Source organism: Clavelina lepadiformis, chromosome 7 (assembly GCF_947623445.1).
Source record: "Clavelina lepadiformis chromosome 7, kaClaLepa1.1, whole genome shotgun sequence".
NCBI classification, from domain to species: Eukaryota; Metazoa; Chordata; class Ascidiacea; order Aplousobranchia; family Clavelinidae; genus Clavelina; species Clavelina lepadiformis.
Window position 1 is genome coordinate 18,592,687 of NC_135246.1, and position 13,978 is coordinate 18,606,664.

The window sequence follows — 13,978 nt, forward strand, 5'->3', positions numbered from 1 at the left end:
TCAGAGGCTCAGGGTTGCCATATTGGCTCTTTTGACGCCAAATTCTTCGAAATTGGCTCTTTTTATTACTGTTTGGCTCCCAAAATTTTGCTTTGGCTCTTTGGCGTTTTTTGGCTCTTTTAATGAAAATTGAATTTAATTGCATAAATAATAATCCCTAATTTAGGAAGTGTGAAATATATAATTATCTTATTACTTATAATATTCTTGTTGGTTATTTCTTTAGTAGCCAATTAATATTTTCAAACCTATCATAACAAACTTTACAACAATTTGGTTTTTTGATTTTAATATAGGTTTTACAGATGTTGAGAATATAGTGTTAAAGATGATGTACAGTTGACTCTATACTTAGCGTATAGGTCATAAGTATAAACAGTATCATATGCAACTACAGAGTGTCAACCAGGTCATATACAACTTGAGGTTGTTTTAAAAACATTGAATGATCTTATTTTGCCAGAATTAAAATCAATGCAACAAGATATCGAAGTAAATGGAATTTGCAAAGGTGCAAGAAAACATGGAAGACATGTATTTAAAGCTTTTTGCACAATCAAAAGGAACTAAAAGCATGAACAATGCAATGCCATTTGAAGAAACATTGCAACCATCAGCTATACAGTCTGAGTTTGACACTAGCATTTCTATTCAGGAAATTCATTCAAAGAAGGCATCAGCTGTAGCTCATCTTGAAGCTATTGAAGAAAAATCTTTGTCGTTGCAGGATATTGAGATTTTGCCGACTGAAACAGATGCTACATTTACTCTTATGTCAAATAATGTTTTCCTTCAGTCAGAGAATGAAAGAAATGCAACATTCGATGATGACATTGTTGATTCTGAAAACCTAAATGAAAAAAACCCACAAGAGGAATACAACAAATTGGCTATGAAGTTTCCTGATAAAAACATCACAAATTGTGAGAGCAATACTAGAGAGGTTAAATGTTCAAGAATTGTTGGAAATGACAAAACCAAACATTTCTGTTGCACTGTTTGTGATAAATCTTTTAAACAAAAAACAAAAATGAAAATTTGTTTCAAGACTCACAACAGTATACGATTGTATCAATGTCGAGTTTGTTGCAAATCATTTTCACAAAACAGCAATTTGAAGCAACATATGAAAGTCCACACTGGAGAGCGCCCTTATCAATGCGACGTTTGTTTGAAATCATTTTCACAAAACAGCCATTTACGGCGTCATATAAAAGCCCATACTGGAGAGCGCCCTTATCAATGTAATGTTTGCTGCAAATCATTTTCACAAAACAGCCATTTGCAGCATCATATGAGAGTCCACACTGGAGAGCGCCCTTATCAATGCGATGTTTGTTGCAAATCATTTTCGGAAAACAGCAATTTACAGCGTCATATGAAAGCCCATACTGGAGAGCGCCCTTATCAATGCGATGTTTGTTTGAAATCATTTTCGGAAAGCAGCATTTTGAAAAGTCATATGAAAGTCCACACTGGAGAGCGTCCTTATCAATGCGACGTTTGTTTGAAATCATTTTCGGAAAACAGCAATTTACAGCGTCATATGAGAGTCCACACTGGAGAGCGCCCTTATCAATGCGACGTTTGTTTGAAATCATTTTCGGAAAACAGCAATTTACAGCGTCATATGAGAGTCCACACTGGAGAGCGCCCTTATCAATGTGATGTTTGCTTGAAATCATTTTCGGAAAACAACAATTTACAGCATCATGTGAAAGTCCACACTGGAGAGCGCCCATATCAATGCGATGTTTGCTGCAAATCATTTTCGGAAAACAGCAATTTGAAAACTCATATGAGAGTCCACACTGGAGAGCGCCCTTAATGAACTGTTTGGTTTAGATGTTAATCAGATCTATTACAAATGTAGATGTGACAATGTTTTGGTATTTCTTTGCATTTAGAGTTACAGTAATGTTAGCGTTAATATTTCTTCCACATAAAGTTAGTTTGGTTATTTGTTGTTTATACCAATTATTGTTATGTATTGCACTGTAAAATGTTTGTTTCCTTTCTAAAAATGTGCAAAAGTCACATTACAAAATATGAACCATTTTTGGATGTTTGTTTCATTTTGTGTTGATTTTCGCTGATGACTGCCAATGGTCTTTGAATTAATGTAATAATTTTACCGGTTTCTATATTCACATTCTTTTTCTTAGTTAATAGGCCATAAGTATAAACCGAATCATATTCAACTAAGGAGTGTCAACCAGGTTGTAGACTGGTTGGCGTTGTCGTAAAAGCAATCAGTGATGTGATTTCACAAGAACTTTGCTTTTGACTTCATGTGAAATATTCAGTTAATGTGTTTTCTTGATTTGTTATAAACGTAGAGGTTGCAATGATAAATATTAACTTTAATGAACCTTTTAAACATGTTTTTGAGTTTTGTTTACATACAGAGTTATTGCGATGTTAGCTTAGCACAGGTTGCACATTAGCAATGCTTCTTTGCTTTACATAGCAATACAAGCACATGTTGTTCTCAATATGCTTTGAGTTTTGTTGATTTCTCTGTCCTTGAATACATGTAATAATTTATACAGTTTTGCGTGTTCATTTTCATTTCACAGCAAATAAAGTTACAGATATAAACAGTGTCATATACAATCATCATGTCATTCGTGTGTTATCCGTCAAACGCTACATTAAATATAATTGTTTCTTTAACTCACATTTTTATAGTTTACTATGGACTGTCATCCAAGCGGTAAGCATATCGAGATTATTATGAAAACAATCAGTGATGCGACAAGATGTTAAGTGGGAATTTGATAAAATGCAAGAAAACATAGAAAACTTGTGTTTAAAAATTTTTGCAGAAATAAAGAAATGCAAAACCAGAAACAGTTCAATGCCAAATGAGGAAATATTGCAACCATAAGTTGAAAAGTCTGACATTGACATTTGTATTAATGAAGTTCATTCGGAGATTGCATTTGTTTCTCCTCACATTGAAGCTATCAAAGAAGAGTTGATGGGAGATTGAGAGGTATCTCAATTTTGTAATCGTCTGATAACAAAATTGCGGCAGTGTTAAATCATATTTTCACTCATTTAGAGAATGAAGCAAATTCCACACATTTGGACAAACTTGTTGATTCTTAAAACTTGAATGAAACAAACTCACTCCCAAAATATAATATGTCAGCAAAGGAATTTCCTGATGAATGCACATCAAATGGTAAAAACTTTAAAAGCAAGGTTAAGCATTCCATGACAGTTGTTAAAGATGACCGGAAGCATTTCTGTTGCTCAGTTTCTGATTAATCTATCAAATAAAAAGCAAACCTGCAAACTGATTTAAGAACCCACATGGACCTACCTCCAAATCAATGCAAGATTTGCTGCAAATCATTTTCCTAAAACAGCGATTTTCAGCATCATATGAGAGTTCATGACATGTTTTTGGTATTTGTTTACATGCATTTGTTTGTTTCAAATAATTTTTACAAAACAACAATTTGCAAACTCATAGAGCAGTCCAACTTGGAGAGCACCATTAATAATGAAATGTTTGGTTTAAGTTTTGATCAGATCTATTATAAATGTAGATGTGGCAATGTTTTGGTATTTGTTTACATTCAGATTTGCTGTACAGTAACGTTAGCATTGAAACTTCTACCACATAGAACTGGTTTGGTGATTTGTTTTTGATGCCAATGATTGTTATGTTTTTCACTGCAAACATGTTGTTTAATTTTTTTGCTGATTGCAATGTATTTGAATTGATGTATTAATTTTTCCAGTTTTTTTCTATTTCTCTATTCACATCAAATGTAATTTTTTGCTATTTACATTCATTTTCTTAGCAATTTGGTTATAAGTATAAACCGCGTCTTATAACACTATGGAGTGTCAACCAGGTTGTAGACTGGTTGATGTTGTATGAAAACCAATCAGTAATCGGCTTCCACAAGAATTAGAACACACAAGACAAGGTATGAAGATTAAAAAAGATTTAAACGGCGTCGACTTTTAATTACGAAAATAACTTGTTTTGTAATGTAAACAACTAATGTATTTCGCATTAATATGAAAAGAAATCCCAAGTTGCATGTTGGAGTCAGATTGAAATAGAACAAAACGTAGTGTTTGTACTTTACCGTCAAGGTTGTCATATCCTAGTCAAATGTTGCCGGTGATCCCAATGATGACCGAAAAGCCTCCACAGGGGCAGAATCTTTACCCATGCCTTCGACTTTTATCTGTAATATGCAGTAAAAACAGTACGTCAACTTATCTTGTAGATTGCTTAGACAGTTGGATTAAAAATTTCCTCTAGTAAGGGATCACTTCACAAAAAAAGACAATTTTGAGCGGCAACCCGGCGATTGTGAAGATGTTGAACTGAATGCGTCATATTAAAAAAACTAAGAAATTTTGCAGTCCACTGCGCATGTGATGTCGATGCAGACTAGTTTCTCATTGGTTTGACAACAACTGGTTGCAGAAGTAGGCTAATTTATAAATTTGGTGTGGGTTTGAATTTGATCAATGCGATGTTTGCTGTAAATCATTTTCGCAAAATCGCCAATTGCAAGGTCATGTGAAAGTCCACACAGGTTAGCGCCCTTAATAAAATGTTTGGTTTAGGTCAGGGGAGGGCAACATACGGCCCGCGGGCCGGATCAGGCTTGCATACAGTTTCCGGTCTTACATGACAATATGGCCTTCGGACACATTCTGCCGCAATCCCTGTATTGCGTCTCTGAAAAAGTCCAAGTTTGCCAACCTGAGAAAGATGGCCATGTCTACTTTGTTCTTTTCGGATCTACATACATATGTGAGCAAATATTTTCGACCATAAAAAGTAATAAGACAAAGCTGCGTTCCTATCTATTCAGGAATCCGGCCCGCCACTACCTCATTTTCTCATATCAGGCCCGCTGACCGAAGAAGTTGCCCACCCCTGGTTTAGGTGTTAGTCAGATCTAATACAAATGTAGATGTGGCAATGTTTTGGTTTTTCTTTGCATTTAGAGTTACAGTAATATTAGCGTTAATATTTCTTCCACATAAAGCTAGTTTGGTTATTAGTTATTTATGCGAATGATTGTTATGTATTGCAGTATAAAAGTTTTGTTTCTTTTATAAATACTTGCAAAAGTCACATTACAAATCTTTTTCACAAAAGAGCCATTTGCAACATTATTTGAGAGTCCACACTGGAGAGCGCCCTTATAAATGCGATGTTTGTTTGAAATCATTTTCGGAAAACAGCCATTTGCAACATCATATGAGAGTCCACACAGGAGTGCACCCTTATCAATGTGATGTTTGTTTGAAATCATTTTCGGAAAACAGTAATTTGAAACAACATATGAAAGTCCACACTGGAGAGCGCCCTTATCAATGCGATGTTTGCTGCAAATCATTTTCACAAAACAGCCATTTGCAACATCATTTGATAGTCCACACTGGAGTGCGCCCTTGTCAGTGTGATGTTTGTTTGAAATCATTTTCGAAAAACAGCAATTTGAAAGCTCATATGAGAGTCCATACTGGAGCGCGCCCTTATCAGTGTGATGTTTGTTTGAAATCATTTTGCAAAACAGCAATTTGAAAACTCATACGAAAGTCCACACTGGAGAGCGCCCTTATCAATGCGATGTTTGTTTCAAAACATTTTCACAAAACAGCATTTTGAACCGTCATATGAAAGTCCATACTTGATAGCGCCCTTATTAATGCGATGTATGCTGAAATTCATTTTCGCAAAATGGCCATTTGCAAAGTCATGAGAAAGTCTCTACTGGAGAGCGTTTTTAATGAAATGTCTGGTTTAGGTATTAATCAGATCCATAATTATAAATGTAGATGTGGCATTGTTTTGTTATTTCTTTGCATTCAGAGTAACAGTAATGCTAGCGTTAAAATTTGTTCTTTTTTCAAAATTTGCAAAATTTACATTACAATAAATGAACCATTTTTGGATGTTTGTTTCTTTTTGTCTCGATTTTCGCTGATTGCAATATCTTTGGATTGATGTAATAATTTTTCTGGTTTCTTCATGTTTCTATATTCAAATCATGTGCAGTTTCCTGTTATTCACATTCATTTTCTTTGCAAATAGGTCATAAGTATAAACCGCAATGTATTCAACTATGGAGTGTCAACCAGGTTGTAGACTGGTTGACGTTGTCGTAAAAGCAATCAGTGATCTGATTTCACAAGAACTTTGTTTTTGACTTTATGTGAAATATTCAGTTAATGTGTTTTCGTGATTTATTATAAACGTAGAGGTTGCAATGATGAATTTTAACTTTTATGAACCTTTCAAACATGTTTTTGAGTTTTGTTTACATACAAAGTTATTGCGATATTAGCATTAACAAATAAGCAATGCTTCTTTGCTTCACATAGCAATGCAAGCACATGTTGTTCTCAATTTCATTTGAGTTTAGTTGATTTCTCCATCCTTGAATACTTGTAATAATTTATACCGATTTGCGTGTTCATTTTCATTTCACACAAATAAGTTACAAATATAAACATTGTCATATATAATCATCATGTCATTAATGTGATATCCATCAAACGCTACATTAAATATCATTGTTTTTTTAGCTCACATTTTTATACTTTACTATGGAGTGTTATCCAAGTGGTAATCATGTCGAGATTATTTTGAAAACAATCAGTGATGCGACAAGATGTTAAGTGGGAATTTGACAAAATGCAAGAAAACATGGAAGACATGTGTTTAAAACTTCTTGCAGAAATAAAGAAATCCAAAACCACAAACAATTCAATGCCAAATGAGGAAATATTGCAACCATAAGATGAAAAGTCTGACATTGACATTTGTATTAAGGAAGTTCATTCGGATATTGCATTTGTTTCTCCTCACATTGAAGCTATCAAAGAAGAGTCGATGGGATATAGGGAAGTATCTCGAGTTGAGTGTGATGACAAAATTAGTCTCATGTTAAATAATATTTTCACTCGTCAGAGAATGAAGCAAGAGAATTCCACACATTTGGACAAACTTGTTGATTCTGAAAACTTGAATGAAACAAACTCACTCCCAAAATATGTCAGCAAAGGAATTTCCTGATGAATGCACATCAAATGGTAAAAACTTTAAAAGCAAGGTTAAGCATTCCATGACAATTGTTAAAGATGACTGAAAGCATTTTTGCTGCTTAGTTTCTGATAAATCTATCAAACAAAAAGCAAACCTGCAAACTGATTTCAAAACTCACATGTACCTACCTCCAAATCAATGCAAGATTTGCTGCAAATCATTTCCCTAAAACAGTAAATTGCAGCATCATATGAGAGTTCATGACATGTTTTTGGTATTTGTTTACATGCACTAGTTTGTTTCAAATTGTTTTTACAAAACAGCAGTTTGCAAACTCATAGAGCAGTCCAAGTTGGAGAGCACCATTAATAATGAAATGTTTGGTTTAAGTTTTAATCAGATCTATTATGAATGTAGATGTGGCAATTTTTTGGTATTTGTTTACATTCAGAGTTACAGTAAAACTAACAATTAAACTTCTACCACATAAAACTGGTTTGGTGATTTGTTAATCATGCCAATGAATGTTATGTTTTTCACCGTAAACATCTTGTTTAATTTTCAAACATTTGCAAAAGTCCTGTTCCGAAGTATGAACCGTTTTAGGATATTCGGTTGATTTTGTTTTTCGATTTTCGCTGATTGCAATGTATTTGAATTGATGTATTCAATTTTCAGTTTCTTTTTATTTCTATATTCACATCCAATGCAAGTTTTTTGCTATTTTCATTCAATTTCTTAGCAAATAGGTCATAAGTATAAATCATACCATATTTAACTATGGAGTATCAACTAGGTTGCAGACTGGTTGATGTTGTATGAAAACCAATCAGTGATCTGATTTCACAAGAATTAGAGCACACAAGATTATGTGCGAAGATTGAATGAGGAAACAGAGAAAACGAAAATAAACGCCACTTGAAGAAACATTGACATCGGAGACAGAATTTGACATTGGCATTAGTATTCAGGAAGTTCATTCAAAGAAGATATGATTTATTCTTCGGCCTTAAGCTACAAATGAAAGAATTTCGATGTTTCAGGATTGGAAAGCTGGGTATTTTTGACGTTTGGGAGATATCAAAATACAATTACAACCATTTTAGAGAATATTGTACCTCGGTCAGAGATTAAACAAGTGCCACATGCCCACATCGGAGGACACAGTGTTTGATTCTAACAACTTAATTGTAAAGATGTGATGTCATGTGAGGAATATAACTTATTGGTTAAGGAATTGTCAGAGAATCGAGATTTAAGCATACTACCAGAAAGGTTGAGCGTCAATTGTTGGCTTCTGACTGTTTGTAATGAATCTTTTACACAATAATTAAACTCACTTGAAGACTGACACGAACAGGCGGTTGTATTACTGATATGTATGTTCCTAAATATTTTCATAAAATTGCCTTTTGTTTCATCATTGTCTATTAGCGTGTTAAAAAATTTGGACTTTGTTTGCAATTCTTGACTATTTTGTTTATTTCCTGGTCGTTGTTGTCCAGTTTCCTGGTGCGGAAAAAAAGGCGCGTTCGATGTTTTTGCCCAGAGTATTGGGTTGAAAAACTTGTGGGTCAAAAATTCTGTTGTTTCTTTGCTTCCATATTTCGTGTTTTACTGAGGTGGTTAAGATTGTCAGGACCTGCTCTGTCTTTTTCTTTTTATTTGTTGGAAAGTCGAAATTGCCAAAGTCTTTCTTCGTGTAATTTCCGTCCTGCAAACCAATGTGTTTGTTTGCAAAATTTCGCGTTTTGCCCATATTTGACGAGTAGCTTTGCAATAATAGAAAGCGTGGTCGGCGGAGTCTGTCCCCCTCGTGCAGAAAGGGCATCGCAGGTCCGGGTCCAGGCGGTCTAAACTTAATTTGGTTCTAAAGGGTAGAATGTTTTTTACCGAGCGATAATTAAATGTTCTTAAATAATTTGGTAGACATTCCGAGTGAACCCTTTTCCATCTAAGTGGAGATCCAACCAATTGGGTACTTAGCGGTGAAGTGGATTTTATCACTCGATTGTATATTTTTCTAAGAGGGGTACCCGCGAGCTCAATTTTCGACAGTTTATAGTGTTTATAGTTTATAGTATTTATATGCCTGATTACATCCAAAAATTTTTTATAGTAGGAGCCGGTTGTGAGGGCGTGAGGAATATTATTTAAAGGGGTTACCTGTAGGGATTCTGACATAGAATGGCCTAGTTCGTATTCCACGTATTTCGAGTGAGTGGACAGTTTTTCGTCTAGAATCCTAGCTCTGCAGTATTTTTCTATAATTTTCGCGTATGTTAAATCGGCGTAAATCTGGAGGTTGGGAATGTCGTAGCCTCCTTCTAGCTTGGGCTGCTGTAATTCTGTGATGTTAATTTCGCTTTGGCTTCCTGCGATATAACTTATCAGTTGTTGATTGAGGTTTTCGGAGGCTGCTGCGGTTATTGGATACATATGCGATGCGTTTAGGACTATGGGGAGAATCTTTGACTTAATTAAAATTGACTTTGCTTCGAAAGTTGCATACGTTTCTTTCAAAAGGTTTAGTTCGTCTTTGGATTTCTTTAGTATTCCTTTCCAGAATTTTTTTAAGTCTACGTCAATGCCAATGTCATATCCGAGTAAGTGAATTGTTTCAGTAGACCATTTAACTTTTGGGATAACTACTTTACTGGGGTGTAAGTTAATTAGGAGTCCCGTGGTTTTATCTGGATTAAGCGTCAGGCCTGATGCATATGAAAAGTCTTTTATAGTTGAAAGGGAGTATTTTAGCGAGTTCATATTTCCTAAACACAGGGTGGTGTCGTCCGCGTTGCATACGCATTTCGTGTCTTTTCTTCCCGTCAGCGTGAGGCCTTGGATTTTAAAATCATCGTTTATTTTGGCGATGAGCAGTTCGCATGCGATTAAAAAGAGTGGCAGGGTCAAGGGGTCTTCCTGTTTTACACCTTTACGTACACTGTAAAAAATAACCTTAAAATTGCATACATTTTTATTTCATTTTACATAAAAACATATGTAGATGTTTGTGACAGATAATTATGTGTTTTTTTACTAACATACTTGAGATTTTACAAAACATTTTCTGTTTTTTGATTTTTTTTATGTATAACCATAAAACATATATTTGTTTGATTCAATTGTTTGATCATAAAATACAAATACGGTAGCGGCTACCGTAGGCCTTTGGGATGAAGATTGCGTAGCTTTAAACGAAACTGAGTGTGAAATGCAAAAATTGTGTTTAATATGAATATGCGTTTATTTACACACCGGGTAAATTTTCCTACTTTGTAATGAGAGTGTGCGGCCCGCCGGCTGCAACATTTTTTCTAATGCGGCCCGCAGTACAAAAAGTTTGCTCACCCCTGATTTATAAGATCGAAAACAAAACGATGATGAAAAAAATGTCTACCCAACCTACAACCAGTTTTTGCAAATCCTTGACGTTCTTTTGAAAATTTCTTTAAAGTTAATTTGTATACTGTATTAACTTATTTATTCTATTTTTGTCCTGGAATGAAATATATCAAAAAGATATGTAATTCATATTTTGTATGTAACCCGTAGACCTAAACGTACCATGAAATGCTTCCACAGGTTAAACAGTCTTGGTTAAACTTTATAAAATTGTATAAATAACCATTTTTTGATTTAAATTAACGTTCAAAGTTAATTTTTGTTTCCTTTTTTCCAAATTATGATATTTCCAATTCTTCAGAAAAAAATGTTTAGATTTTTATGTTCTTTCTCTGAAAATTGCTGCTGCACGTGGCAGGCCTCTATGAGTTCTGCTTTGGGTTTGGTTCGGTTTGATGCAAACTGCATTGTATCTAATAACAGAACTAGGCTAGGCTATATGAGGTTGTATACCTGTCCCCAACTTAGGAATATACGAAGTTGTAAAACCATTAGGAGAAGTTTGTTGCTCTAAATCTTGTAATTTGACTGACTATTTTCCACTGAATGCTTACAAGGTCAATAGATAAAGGTTTCTCATTTTAAATCATGCGGTTATTTGAGCATTTCACATCTGCTTAAGCACTACCAATTAGTGAATTATACACAACAGGTGTATATTTAAGGAGGCTTCAAACACCAAAAAATACCATGCAATATTTGTTTGTTTTATTATACAGTGAATTTATTAAAAGACTAGTTAGGCCTAGGCCTACTAGAAAAATCTTGCATGGGTCTCTCTGAAATTTTGCTTGTCAATTTAGTATTCTTTGGACTACCATCTCGTAAAATGCAATCAAAAAACATGAATAAAACTTGTTTAACATAGGCGAAAAATCTAGAATTATTGGCCTAAAATCGGCTACCTAATTTGTCCTACTTTCATGCCATTTTTTAGCCTAATTCTGTACGCAACGTGGGACATTTAAGCATGCCAACTGCTAGGCCAGACGTAAGAGTCTAACAACATCAGAGATATCTTTAATTTTAAGAGTTTGCTGCCTCCTTAGTGGTTTTGTTGTACATTGAAATTATGGCATACCATTTATTGTTTTATTTGCGAAACAAAACTCACTGTCATTAAGTTACTTTGAAAAGTTTACTAATATAAATGATTGATGGTAAAATTTGTTTTCATTTTACGTTACGACTATTTTCATGATTAGTGTATGTACATTTTACGTTATATGAGGTATGATTAGGTTTTTTAAATTGTTTTACTGTAATATGGAATCACCTGCGGAAGACCTTAGTGGCAGTGAAAATGACAGATTCATTAGTGAAGCATTGCCAAATATTCATTTTATACATAAAAGCAAGTTACTGTCCACCGTTGCAAGTCTTGGTGTGGAAACTTTAGCTGATCTTTCTTTTCTAAAAGAGGAAACTTAAGCATACTTCAGCCAATCAAACGGCGCAAGCTATTGATTTACATTCATAGTAATGCGCATCTACGGAAAGTAATCAATGAAAATAAGCTTGACATTTACAAATTGAAAGAAGAGTGGCCTATACTTTTCGGAAAAGTCGGGATGATGGTACATTACAAGAGGCTTACCCAAGTTTCCTTAGATCAGTTTCAAATTATTGTTCAAAATCAACTGCAGCGATTGTTGCAGTTCATGCAAACACAACAGCTAAAAATGCAGATTTGCATAGAATTATCTTTGATATCAATTTTGCAAAAGAAAAGGTTGATGCAGATACAGATGTAGATATAATTGGTGTAGTAATTATGCTCTGTAAGTACTTCCATGATGATCCAAATGAATTTTTGTTAAAGGTGAGCACCACTAATGTCGATCCAGATGTCTAATTTATGAAAATAATTTGAAAGTTATGGTATACTGATATGTTGATTCGTAATCCAGTAAGAAACATTTGATTGTATAAGACTCATAGTACACTAAAAATATTTTTCTTTGAAGGAAGATGAAGATGTACCGTTCAACCCTTGCATTGTGGCACATGGTAATTAATTTGACTATTTTTGTGTGCTATAAGTTGTAGTGCATTACTGTACTGTACTTTGCTTTTTGTTAGGGCCAGATGTGTTAACCTCAAAAAGGTTTTACATTTTCGTGGACAAGAAGTGTGCTTTTGACTACATCAATTCTGCCCTTGAAGCTGTCACCTTACCATCTGCATGCTACTACGTGTTTAATGTAAGGTATCCTGAAGAACTAAGCGCGACTCTGGAATTACTGGAAAGGTTAGTTCACGAGTATCTGTACCTTGTCACCATTGTTATTGTAAGCAGTAGCGGATATTTGTTTGTTGTTTGTACTGTTTATTTAAAAAATAGAATGCATTTTTGCTTGTTGACATCAAAGTATTTTTTGCTTTCAGAAATGTTGTTAATATTGACCCACTACATGGGAGCAAAACTAAGCATCATGGCCAAAAAGCACGGAAAAAAGGAATTAATGGCAAACTGCTATCTTTCTACAACGCAATAAATAACTTCGAAGTACTTGTGTAAGAATAGTTGTGGCCAGACATTTCTGTCAAGTATTTCTGTTTTACCTGACCATTTTTCTTCGAGGACAATGTTGTTATTTGCATGTGATTTATACAGTTATAAAATTGATTAGTCTGATGTAAAGTAGTTTGAGCGCATTTTGTTTCATCGAAATGTGCATAACTGCATAACTATGTGTTTAAATGTGGTGCTGATGACTGCAACCCAAACTTCAGGAAGTATACTTCACTTATGTCTTACTATAAAAGAAAGCATAAGACAAAGCCATATCAAAGAACTTTTACTGAATCTGACATTTCTTGTGATTTGTATTAACGTGCACAGCCTGATTGTACTCTGAGTACCAACTGTTTTGAGTAACCAACTGTACAATATTGTAAAACATGTCATATTTTCAGTGTCATATTTCAGTGTCATATTTTCAATGGTGAAGTAATTAACTGTCCGTATCACCACTGTCATGCAAAGTAAAATAAATAAAAGTAATTGTAAATAAAAGGCGGGTGATTGCTAGATTTACTTTTAATAAAGTAATGATTTTTGCATTAATACAGCTAATTATATGTAGAAAACATGTTTATAGGATCTGTAATAAACATACTATCATTAATATTTTAACAGTCTTATGCGTTAATTTACATAATGCGTTGTTTTCTGAAAAAACAAATTGCTTTGTGTAAAAGCACTTTACATCTTTTAAATATAAAAATACATAATTTTGTATGGCGACACTGCTGCCATACATTTAGATGTAAACAAGAAAATTTTTTTTTTACAGTGTAGAGCGATTTCTTTTGTTAGGTGTCCATTAATTAAGATTTTTGTGGTGCATTCGCGGTACAAATCCTCGATAATTTCTACAAATTTGCTTGGGAAAGACATTGATTTTAAGGTCTTAATGAGCCATTTGTGGTTTATAGAATCGAATGCTTTCTTAAAATCGAGAGAGACGATACACGCGGGTTGTTTCTTTTTTTTGTATTGTTGGAAAATGTCCCTAAGGAGGATGCTCGCTT

General features: G+C 34.2%; 1 protein-coding gene across 1 annotated transcript; it reads left to right on the forward strand.

Moving 5' to 3' along the window:
• Positions 1-7,047: 7,047 nt before the first annotated feature.
• LOC143465493 (uncharacterized) lies at positions 7,048-13,460 on the forward strand. The gene is made up of 4 exons (XM_076963819.1): positions 7,048-12,263; positions 12,409-12,451; positions 12,524-12,692; positions 12,830-13,460. The coding sequence occupies exons 1-4, from the start codon at positions 12,216-12,218 to the stop codon at positions 12,960-12,962; spliced, it is 393 nt and encodes a 130-aa protein (XP_076819934.1). The 5' UTR covers positions 7,048-12,215; the 3' UTR covers positions 12,963-13,460.
• Positions 13,461-13,978: the final 518 nt, after the last annotated feature.

What these genes read in the sequence shown, in the direction of transcription:
- LOC143465493 (XM_076963819.1), top strand. Translation starts at nt 12,216, where the DNA reads ATGCTCTGTAAGTACTTCCATGATGATCCAAATGAATTTTTGTTAAAG. An exon ending in CAAATGAATTTTTGTTAAAG is followed by an intron (nt 12,264 to 12,408) that starts GTGAGCACCACT and finishes TTTTCTTTGAAG; the next exon opens with GAAGATGAAGATGTACCGTT. An exon ending in CCCTTGCATTGTGGCACATG is followed by an intron (nt 12,452 to 12,523) that starts GTAATTAATTTG and finishes GCTTTTTGTTAG; the next exon opens with GGCCAGATGTGTTAACCTCA.